Here is a 15,419-nt window from a genome sequence, read left to right on the forward strand (position 1 = left end):
GTAGATGGGGATTGTTCGGGCCTCTGTTTGAGGAAGAAGCAGAGAGCCCTCAGACCATCCTGGTGAGGGATGGTGGACGTCCATGGTGAAGAGGAAGTGGTAGGAGCCAGGGAACTGGAAATTGTTGATGTGACGTAAGGTGTCAGAGGAATCACGGATGTAGGTGGGTTTGATGACAATGTTAGGGTTGGACCTGAGAGAACGGAGTGCAGTAAGTTTAGAGAGAGACAGGTTAGAATGAGTGAAAGGAGCAGAGAAATTGAGACGACTAATGTCACGCCGACTGTTCTCAATGAAAAGATCAAGAGAAGATAAGAATCCAGAGGTAGGGGTCCAAGTGGAGGGAGAATATTGGAGGTGGGTAAAAGGATCCATTGAACGGGGAGAGGATTCCTGCCCAAAGAAATGAGCATGGAGACGAAGGCAGCAGAAGAAGAGTTCAGCATTGTGCCGAGCCCGAAATTCATTGAGATGAGGGCGTAAGGGTATGAAACTAAGTCCTTTGCTGAGCACTGAATGTTCAGCGTCGGAGAGGGGAAGGTCAGGGGGTATAGTGAATACACGGCCGGGGCTGGGACTGGAAGATGGGGTGGAGACAGAGGGACAGGCAGGGGTGGAGGGTCCTGGATGGGTGTTGGTGTTGGTGTCGATGAGTTGTTGGAGCCACCTATTTCCACTATTCCCACCTATTTCCATTATTTTTAAATGTATTCCACCCATTGTTTATTTCACCCCACCCCCACTAAAGCTACCTTGCTTGTCCTGCTCTCCACTCTTAATTAGCACATTGTTTTAGATAATATCACCACCTTCAACTCCTCTTTGTTCTTTTGTCTGTGACATCTTTTGATTATCTCCTCCTATCACTGCTTGCTTGTCCCAACAACCCGCCCACCCCCACCTTAAACCAGCGTATATTTCATCCCTTTCCTATTTTTACTTAGTTCTGTTGAAGGGTCATGAGGACTCGAAACGTCAACTTTGCTCTTCTCCGTCGATGCTGCCAGACCTGCTGAGTTTTTCCAGGTATTTTTGTTTTTGTTTTGGATTTCCAGCATCCGCAGTTTTTTGTTTCTATATTTGTCGGGTCTCTTGATGTTCCCTTAGCTGTTTTCAATCTTGCATCTCCGATTGTTTGTATTTAATTGATGTTGAAGCTGTGAATATGATTACAGATTCAAGGTCGATGGGAGGTTTTTACATTAGTGTTTGCCAATGAAACCATCAAATGGCAACTAACCAAAAGACAAAAGCGTCAGAACTGAAAAATAAGCGATGGACAGATACACTAATACAAGCGCAATGAGTTTTTTACGATGTTATAGGCGCTATATAAATTGAAGTTCTTTGTTTGAAAAACTGGTGATTATTGGTACTATTTTAGAACATGCTGACGTTTTATTGGCTGCTTCAGGTACATTTGATGAGGGTTGTGTGGTCGATGTTTTGTATGTAGACCTTCAGTTGTTAAAAGTACCACACAATGGCCTTGTTAGCAAATTTTGATCCCCATTTAATTAATGACTTAGTGGGTTGTAAGTACAAAATTGGGCAATGATACCTTTACGTTGAGCCCCATCTGAGATGGCATACCCTGGCGACGTATTTCTTCTGCCAGGTGCATGGCCTGAAATATGACGTGCAGCTCCTGTTCATAGACCTGAGGGGCCTTTGTGGCTCCTTGCAGGCATTGTCTGTCTTTTAGCAGGACCTGATTAAAGTATGGAACATGGTCACCTTGTGACGCAGCTCTCTCCCGTCAGGAGTAGCAGCTGTTGTCAGAGAGCTGCTGCTCAGGAATCCACCCCTCCGTCCCTTTCAATGGCTGGTGGAGAGGAGGGCTGTAGCTGCCGGTGTGACCAGGATCAGGGATGTGCTGGGTGGCGGAGGAATGGGCCGGATGCTCCCACAGGAGTTGGCGTGTCCGTGGATGTCTGGCTCGCAGCCGATGCCATTCAAGACCTCAGGACGGTCGTGCTCGGACCCGAAGTCATACTGGACCTTGAGGTGGCTCAGGTACGCGGTGGTCTTCCGTCTGAGCGTTCTCCTGTTCAGACGGAATTCCATGTTGGCCCCAAGCCCTGAATCCTCCCTTGGGAGCCGGTGACCCGCAATATTAGCTGCCTCGAGGAAATGCCCTCCGTGCCCTTTAGCACAGTGCGGAGGGGCTTCCTGTATGGGCTGCTGCTCACCCTTCACTTCCTTGCCCTTGCCTGCCACGCCCTGGCGTGCTTTGTTGTTGTCCGGCGGCGGAGGTCCCTGTTGGGGGGCCCTCTATGGAGGTGTCCTCCCGCTTTCCATCGGGGACCTGGGGTGGAGGGTGTTGCACTCAGCAGTTCTGTACAACCGCAGAATGTGTCGGTTCACGGACTCTGAAGATACCTGCCCTTTTTGCAGTCTTGTGGAGTCTGTGGACCACGTTTACATAGGCTGCTGTAGGCTGCACTCCCTTTTCAGTTATTTAAAAAACCTTTTATTACTGTTTTGTTTGCCCTTCAGCCCCACACTCCTGATCTACGGGCACCCGGTGCGGAGGGGGGCTGGGAGGGAGGAGGACCTTCTTGTGAACCTGCTCCTGGGCCTGGCCAAGTTATCCATTAACAGGCCCAGGCAGCGGGCGATCGACCCAACTGTCTGCCCCTCTTCCGCGGCTACGATCGTGGCCAGGTGTCCCTGGAGATGTAGCATGTGGTGTCTGCCGGCACCCTTGAGGCCTTCCGTGCTCGGTGGGCACCGCGGGGGCTGGGGTGCTTTATCAACCTGTTAATCACATTTTGGTTTGATGTTGTAAGTTCCCTTTAAATATTGTCTTTGGTTTTGCAATGACCCTAACTTAGGGGCTGCGTTTAATTTATCCCTTGTTTTGTTAATTTAGTTTAATTGTTTGACTCCAAAAGAGGTACAAAATTGGAGAGGGTTGTGATAACTGGTTGTTTTTCATACTGGAGGGAATTGCATATGGAACCTGCCATTTGGCCCAAACAGTCCATGCCAGTGTTTTTGCTCCACTTGAAATTCCTCTTATGTTTCCTCATCTAAATCTACCATTGCAATCATCAATCCCCTTCTCCCTCATGTTGTCTACTTTTCCTTAAATGCATCTATAACATTTGCTTTAACAACACCCTCTGGGTACGAGTTCCACATTCTTACCACTCTTTGGGTAAAGAACTTTCTTCTGCATTACCTACTGGATTTCTTGGTGACTATCTTATATTGATGACCTCTGGTTATGCTCTTCCTTACAAGTGGAAATATCTTCTCTATGTCCACTCTTATCAAAACCTTTCATAATTTTAAAGACCTCTATTAGGTCACTGCTCAACCTTTTTTTCAAGACATATTCTAAATGTTATCTAATACTTTGTCCCTCTAGAAATAAAGTCTAATGCTTAGTTGACTTTTATAGTGGTCTTGCTAACCTGAAATGCAACTTGATGTATTTGTACTCCAAGAATCCTTTTTCCTCTATCCCACCTAGGCTTGTTCCAAATAATAAGTGACCTCACTATTCTTCCTACCAAAATGTGCTACCTCACCATTTATCTGTGTTGAACGTCATTTGTCAATTATTTGCCCATTCCGTAAATCTGTGTCCTTTTGTAATTTGTTAGAGTCCGCCTCAGTATTGGTTATTTCCCCGCCCCCAAATTTGATGTCATCCACAAATTCAGGAATTGTGTAGTTGTGTTCTCCTGAGTTGGTGTTGGGACCAATACTATTTTTGATATATTGATGGCCTGGACTTGGGTACAGTTTCAAAGTTTGAAGATAACAAGAAGCTCAAAAATGTAGCGAACAGTGTGGAGAGTAACACTTCAGAAGGACATGGACCAACTGCTGAAATGGACAGACACATGATAGATGTAATTTATTGCAGAGATGTGTGAAATTACTAATTCTGGTAGGAAGTATAAACTAAATGGCACAGTGGTAAAGGAGGTGCAGGAACAGAGAGACTCATGGACTACGTGTAAAAATCTTTGAAGGGGTCAAAACAAGTTGAGAAACCTGTTTTAAAAAAAAAGTATAGGGAATTATTGACTTATAAATAGAGCCATGGAGCACAAAAGCAAAGAAGTTCTGTTCAGCCTTTATAAAATACTAGTTTGGGCCTAGATGGTGTATTGTGGCCAGTTCTGGACATCATACTTTAGGAAGGATGTCAAGGCAATGGAGATAGTACTAGAGAAGATTTACTAGAATGGTGCCGTAGAAATTAAGATTTCAGTTATATGGAGAGATTAAAGAACCTGGGATTGTTCTTCTTAGGGCAGAGAAGGTTATGAGGAGATTTGATGAAGGTGTTCAAAATCTTGAAGGGTTTTAATAGATTAAATAAGAAGAAACTATATCCAATGGCAATCACAGGATACATTTAAAGTGGGTGACATGAGGGAAAACACTTTTACAAGCAAATTATGATGATCTGGAATGCACTGACTGATAGGGTGGTGGAAGGAGATCAAATAGTAACATTCAAAATGGAATTGGATAGAATATTTGAAAATGAAAGATTTGCTAGGGTATAGGGAAAGATCAAAGGCGTGGGACCTTTTCAAAGAGCCATTACCACCCCAATAGGCCAAATGATCTTGTGTGTTACATAATTTTATGATTATATAGCAACAGAAAATGCTAGGAGCACTCAGTTTGGTTTTTGTTTCAGATTTCCAGCATCTTCAATATTTAGTTTTTTTGAGACATAGGTAATAATGAATGAACAAAGGGGAAACATTCAAGGAATTTTGTGACCGATAAGCATTTAAGAACTACAGACATTAAAGAAAGTGAATTGCCTGAGGAAAATGTGTGAAAATGGGAAGGATGAAAATCCAAGGGCTCAGGTATGATATTAAAATAAGTTGTTTGAAAATCAAACAGAAGGCATTGGAAAAACAAAAGCAAGAATTGTCTTTACACAGTCTTTACTTTCAAGATCTTGGTATGTCTCCTGTACTTCAGAGCAGAGCCAATTATGTACCTTCTTTGAAGTGTAGTCACTTATAGTCATAGAATAGCTCAGAAGAAGCCTCTTGGGCCCATTGAAAATCTAGCTAGTCCCATTGTCCCACTATTTCCCAATCCTTGCAAATTTTTCTCTGAAGTATTTATCCAGTTTGCCTTTGAAAGCTACTTCTGAATGTGCCACTTGTCATGTAGGACAGACACGTTAATGCTGATAAAGCACAGTGGGCCAAAGAGCTCAGAAAAGAGAAAGTAACAGATTAAAAGAGAGGTTGCAGTACCACTGTCAACACAGCATCTTTTTATTTCTATAAGAAATTGAATGGTTTGTTTTTATCCATGTGAAGTGTTTTGAAAGTGAATAGAAAAAGGAAGTTTTGGTTGATTGCGGAAACAGTGACAAGTGTTATCGATTTAAAATCGTCGCTAAAAGTGAGGAGAGAAATTGCTTTATGCAGAGAATTCTTCAAGCGTGAAATGCTTTACCATGAGGTGCAGCTGAGTTAGGGAGACAAATATATCTTTGAAGTGAATATTGACACCGCATATGCCCTGCGTCCACAATGGCCCAGATTTGCAGTCAATGGTGAACAAACAGCACTTGCCATTCATTGTGCTTACCTGGACTTCCAAGCAGGAACTTGCAGTCATCAAGAATCTGATACAGCACGTCAACCTCAACAGGCCAAACAACAGTATCTCTTTAACCAATCAGACTAGAATCCTAATTGAGGCCTGGAATCCAATCCAGGATGTGAAAGTTTTAATTAAATATTCTATGTAAAATCATCTACAGATGGAGAAGTAGAGAGGGAAAGATAAGAATGAGAAACAGATAAAATTGATAGTCTTAAAGTAAATAATTTTATTCTTGGAGAGTCAAACATAATTATTAAAATATGAGGGAATATGACTTTTTGGCCTTTAACTTCCAACAATCTGCCTTCAAGTGCCCTCTTTTATGACGAAAATAACACATTGAAGCCTTTGAATCATACTAACCCTTCCTACTGTCGTTTTTACTACTGAGTATCCATCTTTTCATTTCTGCCACCTTCCTCAATGTAACCAGATTTTGTTCATTTTCAGATCACTTATCTCTCTGGTTTCTGTGTTGGTTTGCAAACAGTGGCCTGCTGTTCGCCACATATTTGTGAGGCAGTTGGTAGTTATCAGTTATGCTCTTAGAAAATTTGTGGTCTTCTAGGTGGAACCTTATTCCTAAAGGGGCACTTTTTAAATTCTTCCATTGGCATTACCTCTAAGGTTTTCAAAATCTGGATCAATCTTCATAGTCCTATGCCACACCTATCAAATATCATTAACTTTTTTCTTGCAAATTTCACAAAAGCGTGATTCTGTTTCTTCGTTATGTTTCTAAATTTTTGTCAGTAAGCTTCTGGCACTAACTCATAGGCTTTGAGAACAACATTTTTCACTATTTCATAATCACATAGATTGAATATCTGAAAGTGGCAAATACACTTAGTTCTAATGCTTTTCCCAGGAATATGCTTTGCAGTAAGACCATCCAACTTTCCAGCGGCCATTGTGACTTTGTAGTAATTTTCTCAAATAACAATACGTTTCAACTCCTTCCTCACTGAATTCTGGCACTTGGTGAATATCCCTTACCAAATCAAAACCAGGAGTTACATTTGAGTCATCATCAAGTTTCCCTACTATTCCCTGTTTGCATAATCTAAGCTATTTTCTCTCTCCAGTTCAAATTTTCTGGTTCCCCCCCTCTCTTTCAGAAATTCTGATTCAAGTTTTCCCCTTTTCCTTTATTTTTCCTTTTCTTTTTCCTCCATTAGTTCAAGTTTTTTTTTCCATTTCTCTGTCGTTCTTGAATTCAAGTTGCTTCATTTATATTTGAAGTCTTAACTAACTCAACCTGAATTATTCTCCTTCCTTAAGGTTCAGATGTTGAGCCAAGACTTCACCAATCTTCCGTTTTTAAGACTTCTACTGTAAAAAACAAACTAAAAGTTACTTGACTAAACAATATTCATTGGGCAACCAATACTTTAATAAGGGTTATCTTTTCTGTAGTTTAATGTTTTAACATGACTGGTATGCCACACTACATACATTTACATAACAGCATGCTCTCCGCAAGGTTAGTCTTTATAGGAAGCAGTCCACGTTCACTCCCAGCTTCTAACGGATTCATCTCTCCCTGTTTTGCCAAGTTATAGTGTTGAAATGTCAAATGACATTTCCATCAGTCCTCAGAAAATCCCAAAATGACTACCAGCAGTAAGGCCCACCCTGGTGATTTCTTCACCCAGACTTGCAGGACACAGCTTTCAGTTTTTAGCTTGCCACACGATGAATCTCTTCAATCAGAAACTGACATCACTCCCAATTTCTGTTTGGTAGCTCACAGGAGACAAACAGCCTTTTCCTTTCTCTCTGCCTCTCCCTGTCTCCGGGCCGCCCCCTCCCCGCCTCTCCCTCTCCCCGGGCCGCCCCCTCCCCGCCTCTCCATCTCCCCGGGCCGCCCCCTCCCCGCCTCTCCCTCTCCCCGGGCCGCCCCCTCCCCGCCTCTCCCTCTCCCCGGGGCGCCCCCTCCCCGCCACTCCCTCTCCCCGGGCCGCCCCCTCCCCGCCTCTCTCTCTCTCTCTCCCTCCCCCTCTCTCTCTCGCCCTCCCCCTCTCTCTCTCGCCCTCCCCCTCTCTCTCTCGCCCTCCCCCTCTCTCGCCCTCCCCCTCTCTCTCTCGCCCTCCCCCTCTCTCTCTCGCCCTCCCCCTCTCTCTCTCGCCCTCCCCCTCTTTCTCTCGCCCTCCCCCTCTCTCTCTCTCTCGCCCTCCCCCTCTCTCTCTCTCTCGCCCTCCCCCTCTCTCTCTCTCTCGCCCTCCCCCTCTCTCTCTCTCTCGCCCTCCCCCTCTCTCTCTCTCTCGCCCTCCCCCTCTCTCTCTCTCTCGCCCTCCCCCTCTCTCTCTCTCTCGCCCTCCCCCTCTCTCTCTCTCTCGCCCTCCCCCTCTCTCTCTCTCTCGCCCTCCCCCTCTCTCTCTCTCTCGCCCTCCCCCTCTCTCTCTCTCTCGCCCTCCCCCTCTCTCTCTCTCTCGCCCTCCCCCTCTCTCTCTCTCTCGCCCTCCCCCTCTCTCTCTCTCTCGCCCTCCCCCTCTCTCTCTCTCTCGCCCTCCCCCTCTCTCTCTCTCTCTCGCCCTCCCCCTCTCTCTCTCTCTCTCTCGCCCTCCCCCTCTCTCTCTCTCTCGCCCTCCCCCTCTCTCTCTCTCTCGCCCTCCCCCTCTCTCTCTCTCTCGCCCTCCCCCTCTCTCTCTCTCTCGCCCTCCCCCTCTCTCTCTCTCTCGCCCTCCCCCTCTCTCTCTCTCTCGCCCTCCCCCTCTCTCTCTCTCTCGCCCTCCCCCTCTCTCTCTCTCTCGCCCTCCCCCTCTCTCTCTCTCTCTCGCCCTCCCCCTCTCTCTCTCTCTCTCGCCCTCCCCCTCTCTCTCTCTCTCGCCCTCCCCCTCTCTCTCTCTCTCGCCCTCCCCCTCTCTCTCTCTCTCGCCCTCCCCCTCTCTCTCTCTCTCGCCCTCCCCCTCTCTCTCTCTCTCTCGCCCTCCCCCTCTCTCTCTCTCTCGCCCTCCCCCTCTCTCTCTCTCTCGCCCTCCCCCTCTCTCTCTCTCTCTCGCCCTCCCCCTCTCTCTCTCTCTCGCCCTCCCCCTCTCTCTCTCTCTCGCCCTCCCCCTCTCTCTCTCTCTCGCCCTCCCCCTCTCTCTCTCTCTCGCCCTCCCCCCTCTCTCTCTCGCCCTCCCCTCTCTCTCTCGCCCTCCCCCTCTCTCTCTCTCGCCCTCCCCCCTCTCTCTCTCTCGCCCTCCCCCTCTCTCTCTCTCTCGCCCTCCCCCTCTCTCTCTCTCTCGCCCTCCCCCTCTCTCTCTCTCTCGCCCTCCCCCTCTCTCTCTCTCTCGCCCTCCCCCTCTCTCTCTCTCTCGCCCTCCCCTCTCTCACTCTCTCTCACCCCCTCTCTCTCTCACTCTCTCACCCCCTCTCTCTCTCTCTCTCGCCCTCCCCTCTCTCTCTCACTCTCGCCCTCCCCTCTCTCTCACTCTCTCTCTCTCGCCCCTCCTCTCTCTCTCTCTCTCGCCCTCCCCCTCTCTCTCTCTCTCGCCCTCCCCCTCTCTCTCTCTCTCGCCCTCCCCCTCTCTCTCTCTCTCGCCCTCCCCCTCTCTCTCTCTCTCGCCCTCCCCCTCTCTCTCTCTCTCGCCCTCCCCCTCTCTCTCTCTCTCGCCCTCCCCCTCTCTCTCTCTCTCGCCCTCCCCCTCTCTCTCTCTCTCGCCCTCCCCCTCTCTCTCTCTCTCGCCCTCCCCCTCTCTCTCTCTCTCGCCCTCCCCCTCTCTCTCTCTCTCGCCCTCCCCCTCTCTCTCTCTCTCTCGCCCTCCCCCTCTCTCTCTCTCTCTCGCCCTCCCCCTCTCTCTCTCTCTCGCCCTCCCCCTCTCTCTCTCTCTCGCCCTCCCCCTCTCTCTCTCTCTCGCCCTCCCCCTCTCTCTCTCTCTCTCGCCCTCCCCCCTCTCTCTCTCTCTCGCCCTCCCCCTCTCTCTCTCTCTCGCCCTCCCCCTCTCTCTCTCTCTCGCCCTCCCCCTCTCTCTCTCTCTCGCCCTCCCCCTCTCTCTCTCTCTCGCCCTCCCCCTCTCTCTCTCTCTCGCCCTCCCCCTCTCTCTCTCTCTCGCCCTCCCCCTCTCTCTCTCTCTCGCCCTCCCCCTCTCTCTCTCTCTCGCCCTCCCCCTCTCTCTCTCTCTCGCCCTCCCCCTCTCTCTCTCTCTCGCCCTCCCCCTCTCTCTCTCTCTCGCCCTCCCCCTCTCTCTCTCTCTCTCGCCCTCCCCCTCTCTCTCTCTCTCGCCCTCCCCCTCTCTCTCTCTCTCGCCCTCCCCCTCTCTCTCTCTCTCGCCCTCCCCCTCTCTCTCTCTCTCGCCCTCCCCCTCTCTCTCTCTCTCGCCCTCCCCCTCTCTCTCTCTCTCTCGCCCTCCCCCTCTCTCTCTCTCTCGCCCTCCCCCTCTCTCTCTCTCTCGCCCTCCCCCTCTCTCTCTCTCTCTCCCTCCCCCTCTCTCTCTCTCTCTCGCCCTCCCCTCTCTCTCTCTCTCGCCCTCCCCCTCTCTCTCTCTCTCTCGCCCTCCCCCTCTCTCTCTCTCTCGCCCTCCCCCTCTCTCTCTCTCTCTCGCCCTCCCCCTCTCTCTCTCTCTCTCGCCCTCCCCCTCTCTCTCTCTCTCTCGCCCTCCCCCTCTCTCTCTCTCTCTCGCCCTCCCCCTCTCTCTCTCTCTCGCCCTCCCCCTCTCTCTCTCTCTCGCCCTCCCCCTCTCTCTCTCTCTCTCGCCCTCCCCCTCTCTCTCTCTCTCTCGCCCTCCCCCTCTCTCTCTCTCTCTCGCCCTCCCCCTCTCTCTCTCTCTCGCCCTCCCCCTCTCTCTCTCTCTCGCCCTCCCCCTCTCTCTCTCTCTCGCCCTCCCCCTCTCTCTCTCTCTCGCCCTCCCCCTCTCTCTCTCTCTCGCCCTCCCCCTCTATCTCTCTCTCTACCCCCCCTCTCTCTCTCTCTCGCCCCTCCCCCTCTCTCTCTCTCTCTCGCCCTCCCCCTCTCTCTCTCTCGCGCCCCCCCCCTCTCTCTCTCTCTCGCCCTCCCCCTCTCTCTCTCTCTCTCGCCCTCCCCCTCTCTCTCTCTCTCTCGCTCTCCCCCTCTCTCTCTCTCTCTCGCTCTCCCCCTCTCTCTCTCTCTCTCGCCCTCCCCCCTCTCTCTCTCTCTCTCGCCCTCCCCCCTCGCTCTCCCTCTCTCTCGCCCTCCCCCCTCGCTCGCTCTCTCTCTCGCCCTCCCCCCTCGCTCTCCCTCTCTCTCGCCCTCCCCCCCTCTCTCTCTCTCGCCCTCCCCCTCTCTCTCTCTCTCGCCCTCCCCCTCTCTCTCTCTCTCGCCCTCCCCCTCTCTCTCTCTCTCGCCCTCCCCCTCTCTCTCTCTCTCGCCCTCCCCCTCTCTTTCTCTCTTGCCCCCCCCTCTCTCTCTCTCTCGCCCCTCCCCCCTCTCTCTCTCTCCCGCCCTCTCTCTCTCTCTCTCTCCCGCCCTCTCTCTCTCTCTCGCCCTCCCCCTCTCTCTCTCTCTCGCCCTCCCCCTCTCTCTCTCTCTCGCCCTCCCCCTCTCTCTCTCTCTCGCCCTCCCCCTCTCTCTCTCTCTCGCCCTCCCCCTCTCTCTCTCTCTCGCCCTCCCCCTCTCTCTCTCTCTCGCCCTCCCCCTCTCTCTCTCTCTCTCGCCCTCCCCCTCTCTCTCTCTCTCTCGCCCTCCCCCTCTCTCTCTCTCTCGCCCTCCCCCTCTCTCTCTCTCTCGCCCTCCCCCTCTCTCTCTCTCTCTCGCCCTCCCCCTCTCTCTCTCTCTCGCCCTCCCCCTCTCTCTCTCTCTCTCGCCCTCCCCCCTCTCTCTCTCTCTCGCCCTCCCCCCTCTCTCTCTCTCTCGCCCTCCCCCTCTCTCTCTCTCTCTCGCCCTCCCCCTCTCTCTCTCTCTCTCTCCCTCCCCCCTCGCTCTCTCTCTCTCTCGCCCTCCCCCCCTCTCTCTCTCTCTCTCGCCCTCCCCCTCTCTCTCTCTCTCTCGCCCTCCCCCTCTCTCTCTCTCTCTCGCCCTCCCCCTCTCTCTCTCTCTCGCCCTCCCCCCCTCTGTCTCTCTCTCGCCCTCCCCCCCTCTGTCTCTCTCTCTCTCCCTCCCCCCCTCTGTCTCTCTCTCTCTCCCTCCCCCCCTCTGTCTCTCTCTCTCTCCCTCCCCCCCTCTGTCTCTCTCTCTCTCCCTCCCCCCATCTGTCTCTCTCCCTCTCCCTCGCCCGTTTGTGTCTCTCTCTCTCTCCCTCCCCCCGTCTGTCTCTCTCTCTCTCCCTCCCCCCGTCTGTCTCTCTCTCTCTCTCTCCCCACGTCTGTCTCTCTCTCTCCCTCCCCACGTCTGTCTCTCTCTCTCCCTCCCCCCGTCTGTCTCTCTCTCTCCCTCCCCCTCTGTCTCTCTCTCTCCCTCCCCCTCTGTCTCTCTCTCTCCCTCCCCCTCTGTCTCTCTCTCGCCCTCCCCCCCTCTGTCTCTCTCTCGCCCTCCCCCCCTCTGTCTCTCTCTCGCCCTCCCCTCCTCTGTCTCTCTCTCGCCCTCCCCTCCTCTGTCTCTCTCTCGCCCTCCCCTCCTCTGTCTCTCTCTCGCCCTCCCCTCCTCTGTCTCTCTCTCGCCCTCCCCCCCTCTGTCTCTCTCTCGCCCTCCCCCCCTCTGGATCTCTCTCGCCCTCCCCCGCTCTGTCTCTCCCTGTTCCAGTTGTGCTGCGGTAAATTCAGTTTACAACAGAGTTAGAACTTTGTTTGACTGAGCTGTTTGTTGAAGAATTTCGGAACTTTTGGAGGAATTTTGTCAGGATTTTAATTTTATTCTGAACCTTTTGAGAAGTACCATATTTTAACTTTTGCAGATAACTTTTTTTTTTTGCAGAATTGTGAAATGCTTGGGACAGCAAAGCCAGAATTTAACATTTTTCCCGGATCAAAAAATTTGATGGAAAATTTTAAAATGTCTGCAGTGATTAACAACCAAGGACAAAATTTCTTGGCCGAGTGGACGACAAATGTTACTCGTGCAGGAGTAATATTGAATGCTCCTTTTTCCTTCAATGATACCAACACATTTGCTCACGAATGTAGAAGCGCTGATGACTCATTCATTGCTCAGTTTGCTCCACTTCAGTTCTCAAATAGCAGCAGCTGCACCAGCATTGACTCTCTTCGTGATGAGCCTCTTTTGAATTTGAAGATACCAAATGGAAAGGAATCCACTACTTATGAAATCAATGGTTCATTGACTTCAGACCTTCACTCAAATATGACACAGCACACATTTTCATCCCAAAATGGCTTATTGTGTTGTAACAATGAGGCAGTGAAGCAAGCTGAAGAAAAGATCACCTGCAATAATGCTCTCATACAAAGACTTGAACAGGTCTGTACTATAAAGATTTATTTACTCCTTTGTGCACATTATCATCTAACGTAGCAGCTATTTTTGTACAATGTGAAAGTCCAGAGTTTAACTGGAAATGAAGATTTTCTGTAACTCCTGCGATCAGAATTTTTTTGAATCAAGATTGTCACCTTTCGAGTTATGATTAAAGAAAATGGCTCCAAGTATAATAAAAGCAAAATACTGCAGCTGCTGGAGATCTAAAATAAAAAGTAAGTGTTGGAAAAGCTCAGCGGGCTTAGCAGCATCTGTGGAGAGAGAAACAGAGTTAACATTTCTGGAACAATATGACTTCTTCGGAGCTGCCAGACCTGGGAAGTTTTTCCAATGCTTGTCTATCTTTTATTGAAGTTTCCAGCTATAATATGTTTGCTTTTCAGTGTGCTCTTTCTTGACTTTTATAATTTCACATTACTGTGTGTTTCTCTTTCCTAACATCTTCCCCAGTCCTCATGCCTTTTAAAGATTACAGTCCCCATTGGACCGCCTGCATAAGCCTTGGCTCAGTGGCAGCACTCGAGACAGAAAGTTGTGGTTTCAAGCCCCACTCCAGAGACTTGAGCACACAATCGCAGCAGACGTTTCAGTGCGGTACTGATATCACATTCAAGATCTATCTGCTGTATCAGGTGGAAGTAAAAGGTTTCAGGGATCTATTGGAAGAAGAGCAGGGGAATTCTCACTAATGTCCAGGCCTCAACCAATATCACTAAAAAGAGTAATAGGTCTTTAATCTCTCTGGTATCAGCAAATTGGCTACAATGTTTCCTGTATTATGCAGTAATTGCACTTCAGATGTATTTCATTAGCTGTAGGATGCTTTCGCACTGTAATCCTATTTAGTTGCCATCCAACTATAAATGTATCCATATTGATCGAAGAGTTCTTGAAATTTTTTGACACAGAACAATGAAGAAAAAAAGCAAAGAAAATACACAATTGAATCGTAGAATTTTACAGCACAGAAAGAGGCCAGTGACTGTTACTGTCTTATCAAATTACGTTCATGTTTGTTATGGTTAAGAGAAACAAGTGATGGGTATTAATTGAGCACATATAAGAAGGGGATAGCTGGGACACTGGAAGGAGAGCTGAGAGACTGCACAAGTCAACAAACTTTCAGGCTAGGATTTTCCATTCTGGGCTCAAGTCCCTTGGCGGGGGCAGGAACTGGGAGTGTTTCCTGCCACAGCGCCTGGTGGGAATTTGCGCCAAATCGCGTGATGCTGGGCTCATTAATTATGCTGTTGGGTATTTCCTGCGTATTACGTGGTGGGGTAGGCTGGATGACGCGTGCCCAGCCATCATATCTGGGCGCCATATTTAAAAGGTGCCCACACATTGACTTCTTTGTCGCGAGCCCACTGTGGAAGGAGGAGATGGCATGGCGCTCCCAAGGAACTCCGACCCCCAGACTCAACGATGCTTCTCTCGTTGTGCCGTATTGCTCGATGCAGTGGAGGCCAGGAGGGGCATCCTGTATCCCAAGGAGGCCAAGCCATGTGACCAACCCTGCATGGGAGGAAGTTGCCAAGGTGGTCAGTGCCCATGGCTTCCATCGGTGGACTGCCCTGCAGTGCTGGAAATGGATGAATGACTTCACTCATACTGCCAGAGAAAGTAAACCCACACTCGCCTCATTGAATGCTAGTGGGAACATGGACTTCAGTGGCAAAGGCACCATCCACGCAGCCCATGCATAAAAGAGCTACTCAACATGAAAAGGTGATGCCTTATAGCTCCACTGCAGTCCATGTAGCCTGCAGGTGGAGAGGCCACTGTGCATCCCTGACCCTTCCCCACACAGTGCTCAGATGCAGTCAGTGCGATTGGACTGGGGAAGGAGGTTAGGCGTTGAGGGCACCAGCAAACTTTGCGAATGACATGCCTCTGTGAGTCTTATTCTTCTATCTGCATAGGCTCACTGTTTTGGAGGTTGCTGCCCCAGAACCTCTCTGGACAACCTGCAGTGCATCAATCACATGGCACACAATCCAGTGCGTTATTTGTAAGAGTGGAAGCAGGAGAAAGATATCTGAAATCCAATTGCTGTCAACCCCATCTTCTCTCTGCGCAGGAAATGTTACGGCACAACAGGAGAGAGAGAGAGAGAAGACAAGAACTGAGGAGCCTTAGAGTTCAAGGAGTGGGCAGCCGAGCTGGCAGGGGAGGAACTGAAGTGAGCCTGTGCAGATGGCGAGGTTGGCAGGCGGCCTTCATCCAGAAAGGATCCATGCATAATGTAATCGCATAGAAACCTAAGGGTCATGCATTCTTCCATATTGGATGCAGCTTATGCAGTCACTTGCTCTCTCCTCTCTCACTTACAGGTGCCAGTAGGAAGAGGGGAAGGCCAGAGGAAGAAGCCCTTTCAGCAGTGCCTCCAGCCCACAAAGGACTGAGGATATTGGAGAGGACAAAGAGAGTGCATCTGTAGAGCCATCACAGCAGTCACCTGCACCCCCCACCAGCCTAGAGATACACACCCTGATTGGTA

At 50.3% G+C, this 15,419-nt stretch overlaps 1 protein-coding gene across 3 annotated transcripts in view; it reads left to right on the forward strand.

Moving 5' to 3' along the window:
• The window catches only part of cenpj (centromere protein J), a 96,355-nt gene that overhangs the window by 1,968 nt on the left and 78,968 nt on the right, over positions 1–15,419 (forward strand). For all 3 annotated transcript variants that reach the window (XM_041199821.1, XM_041199823.1, XM_041199824.1), the window contains exon 2: positions 12,398–12,901. In XM_041199821.1, coding sequence (XP_041055755.1) covers positions 12,407–12,901 — 495 coding nt within the window. In that variant the 5' untranslated portion in view covers positions 12,398–12,406. The remainder of the gene's footprint in view (positions 1–12,397; positions 12,902–15,419) is intronic.

This window comes from Carcharodon carcharias, chromosome 11 (genome assembly GCF_017639515.1).
Source record: "Carcharodon carcharias isolate sCarCar2 chromosome 11, sCarCar2.pri, whole genome shotgun sequence".
Taxonomy (NCBI): Eukaryota; Metazoa; Chordata; class Chondrichthyes; order Lamniformes; family Lamnidae; genus Carcharodon; species Carcharodon carcharias.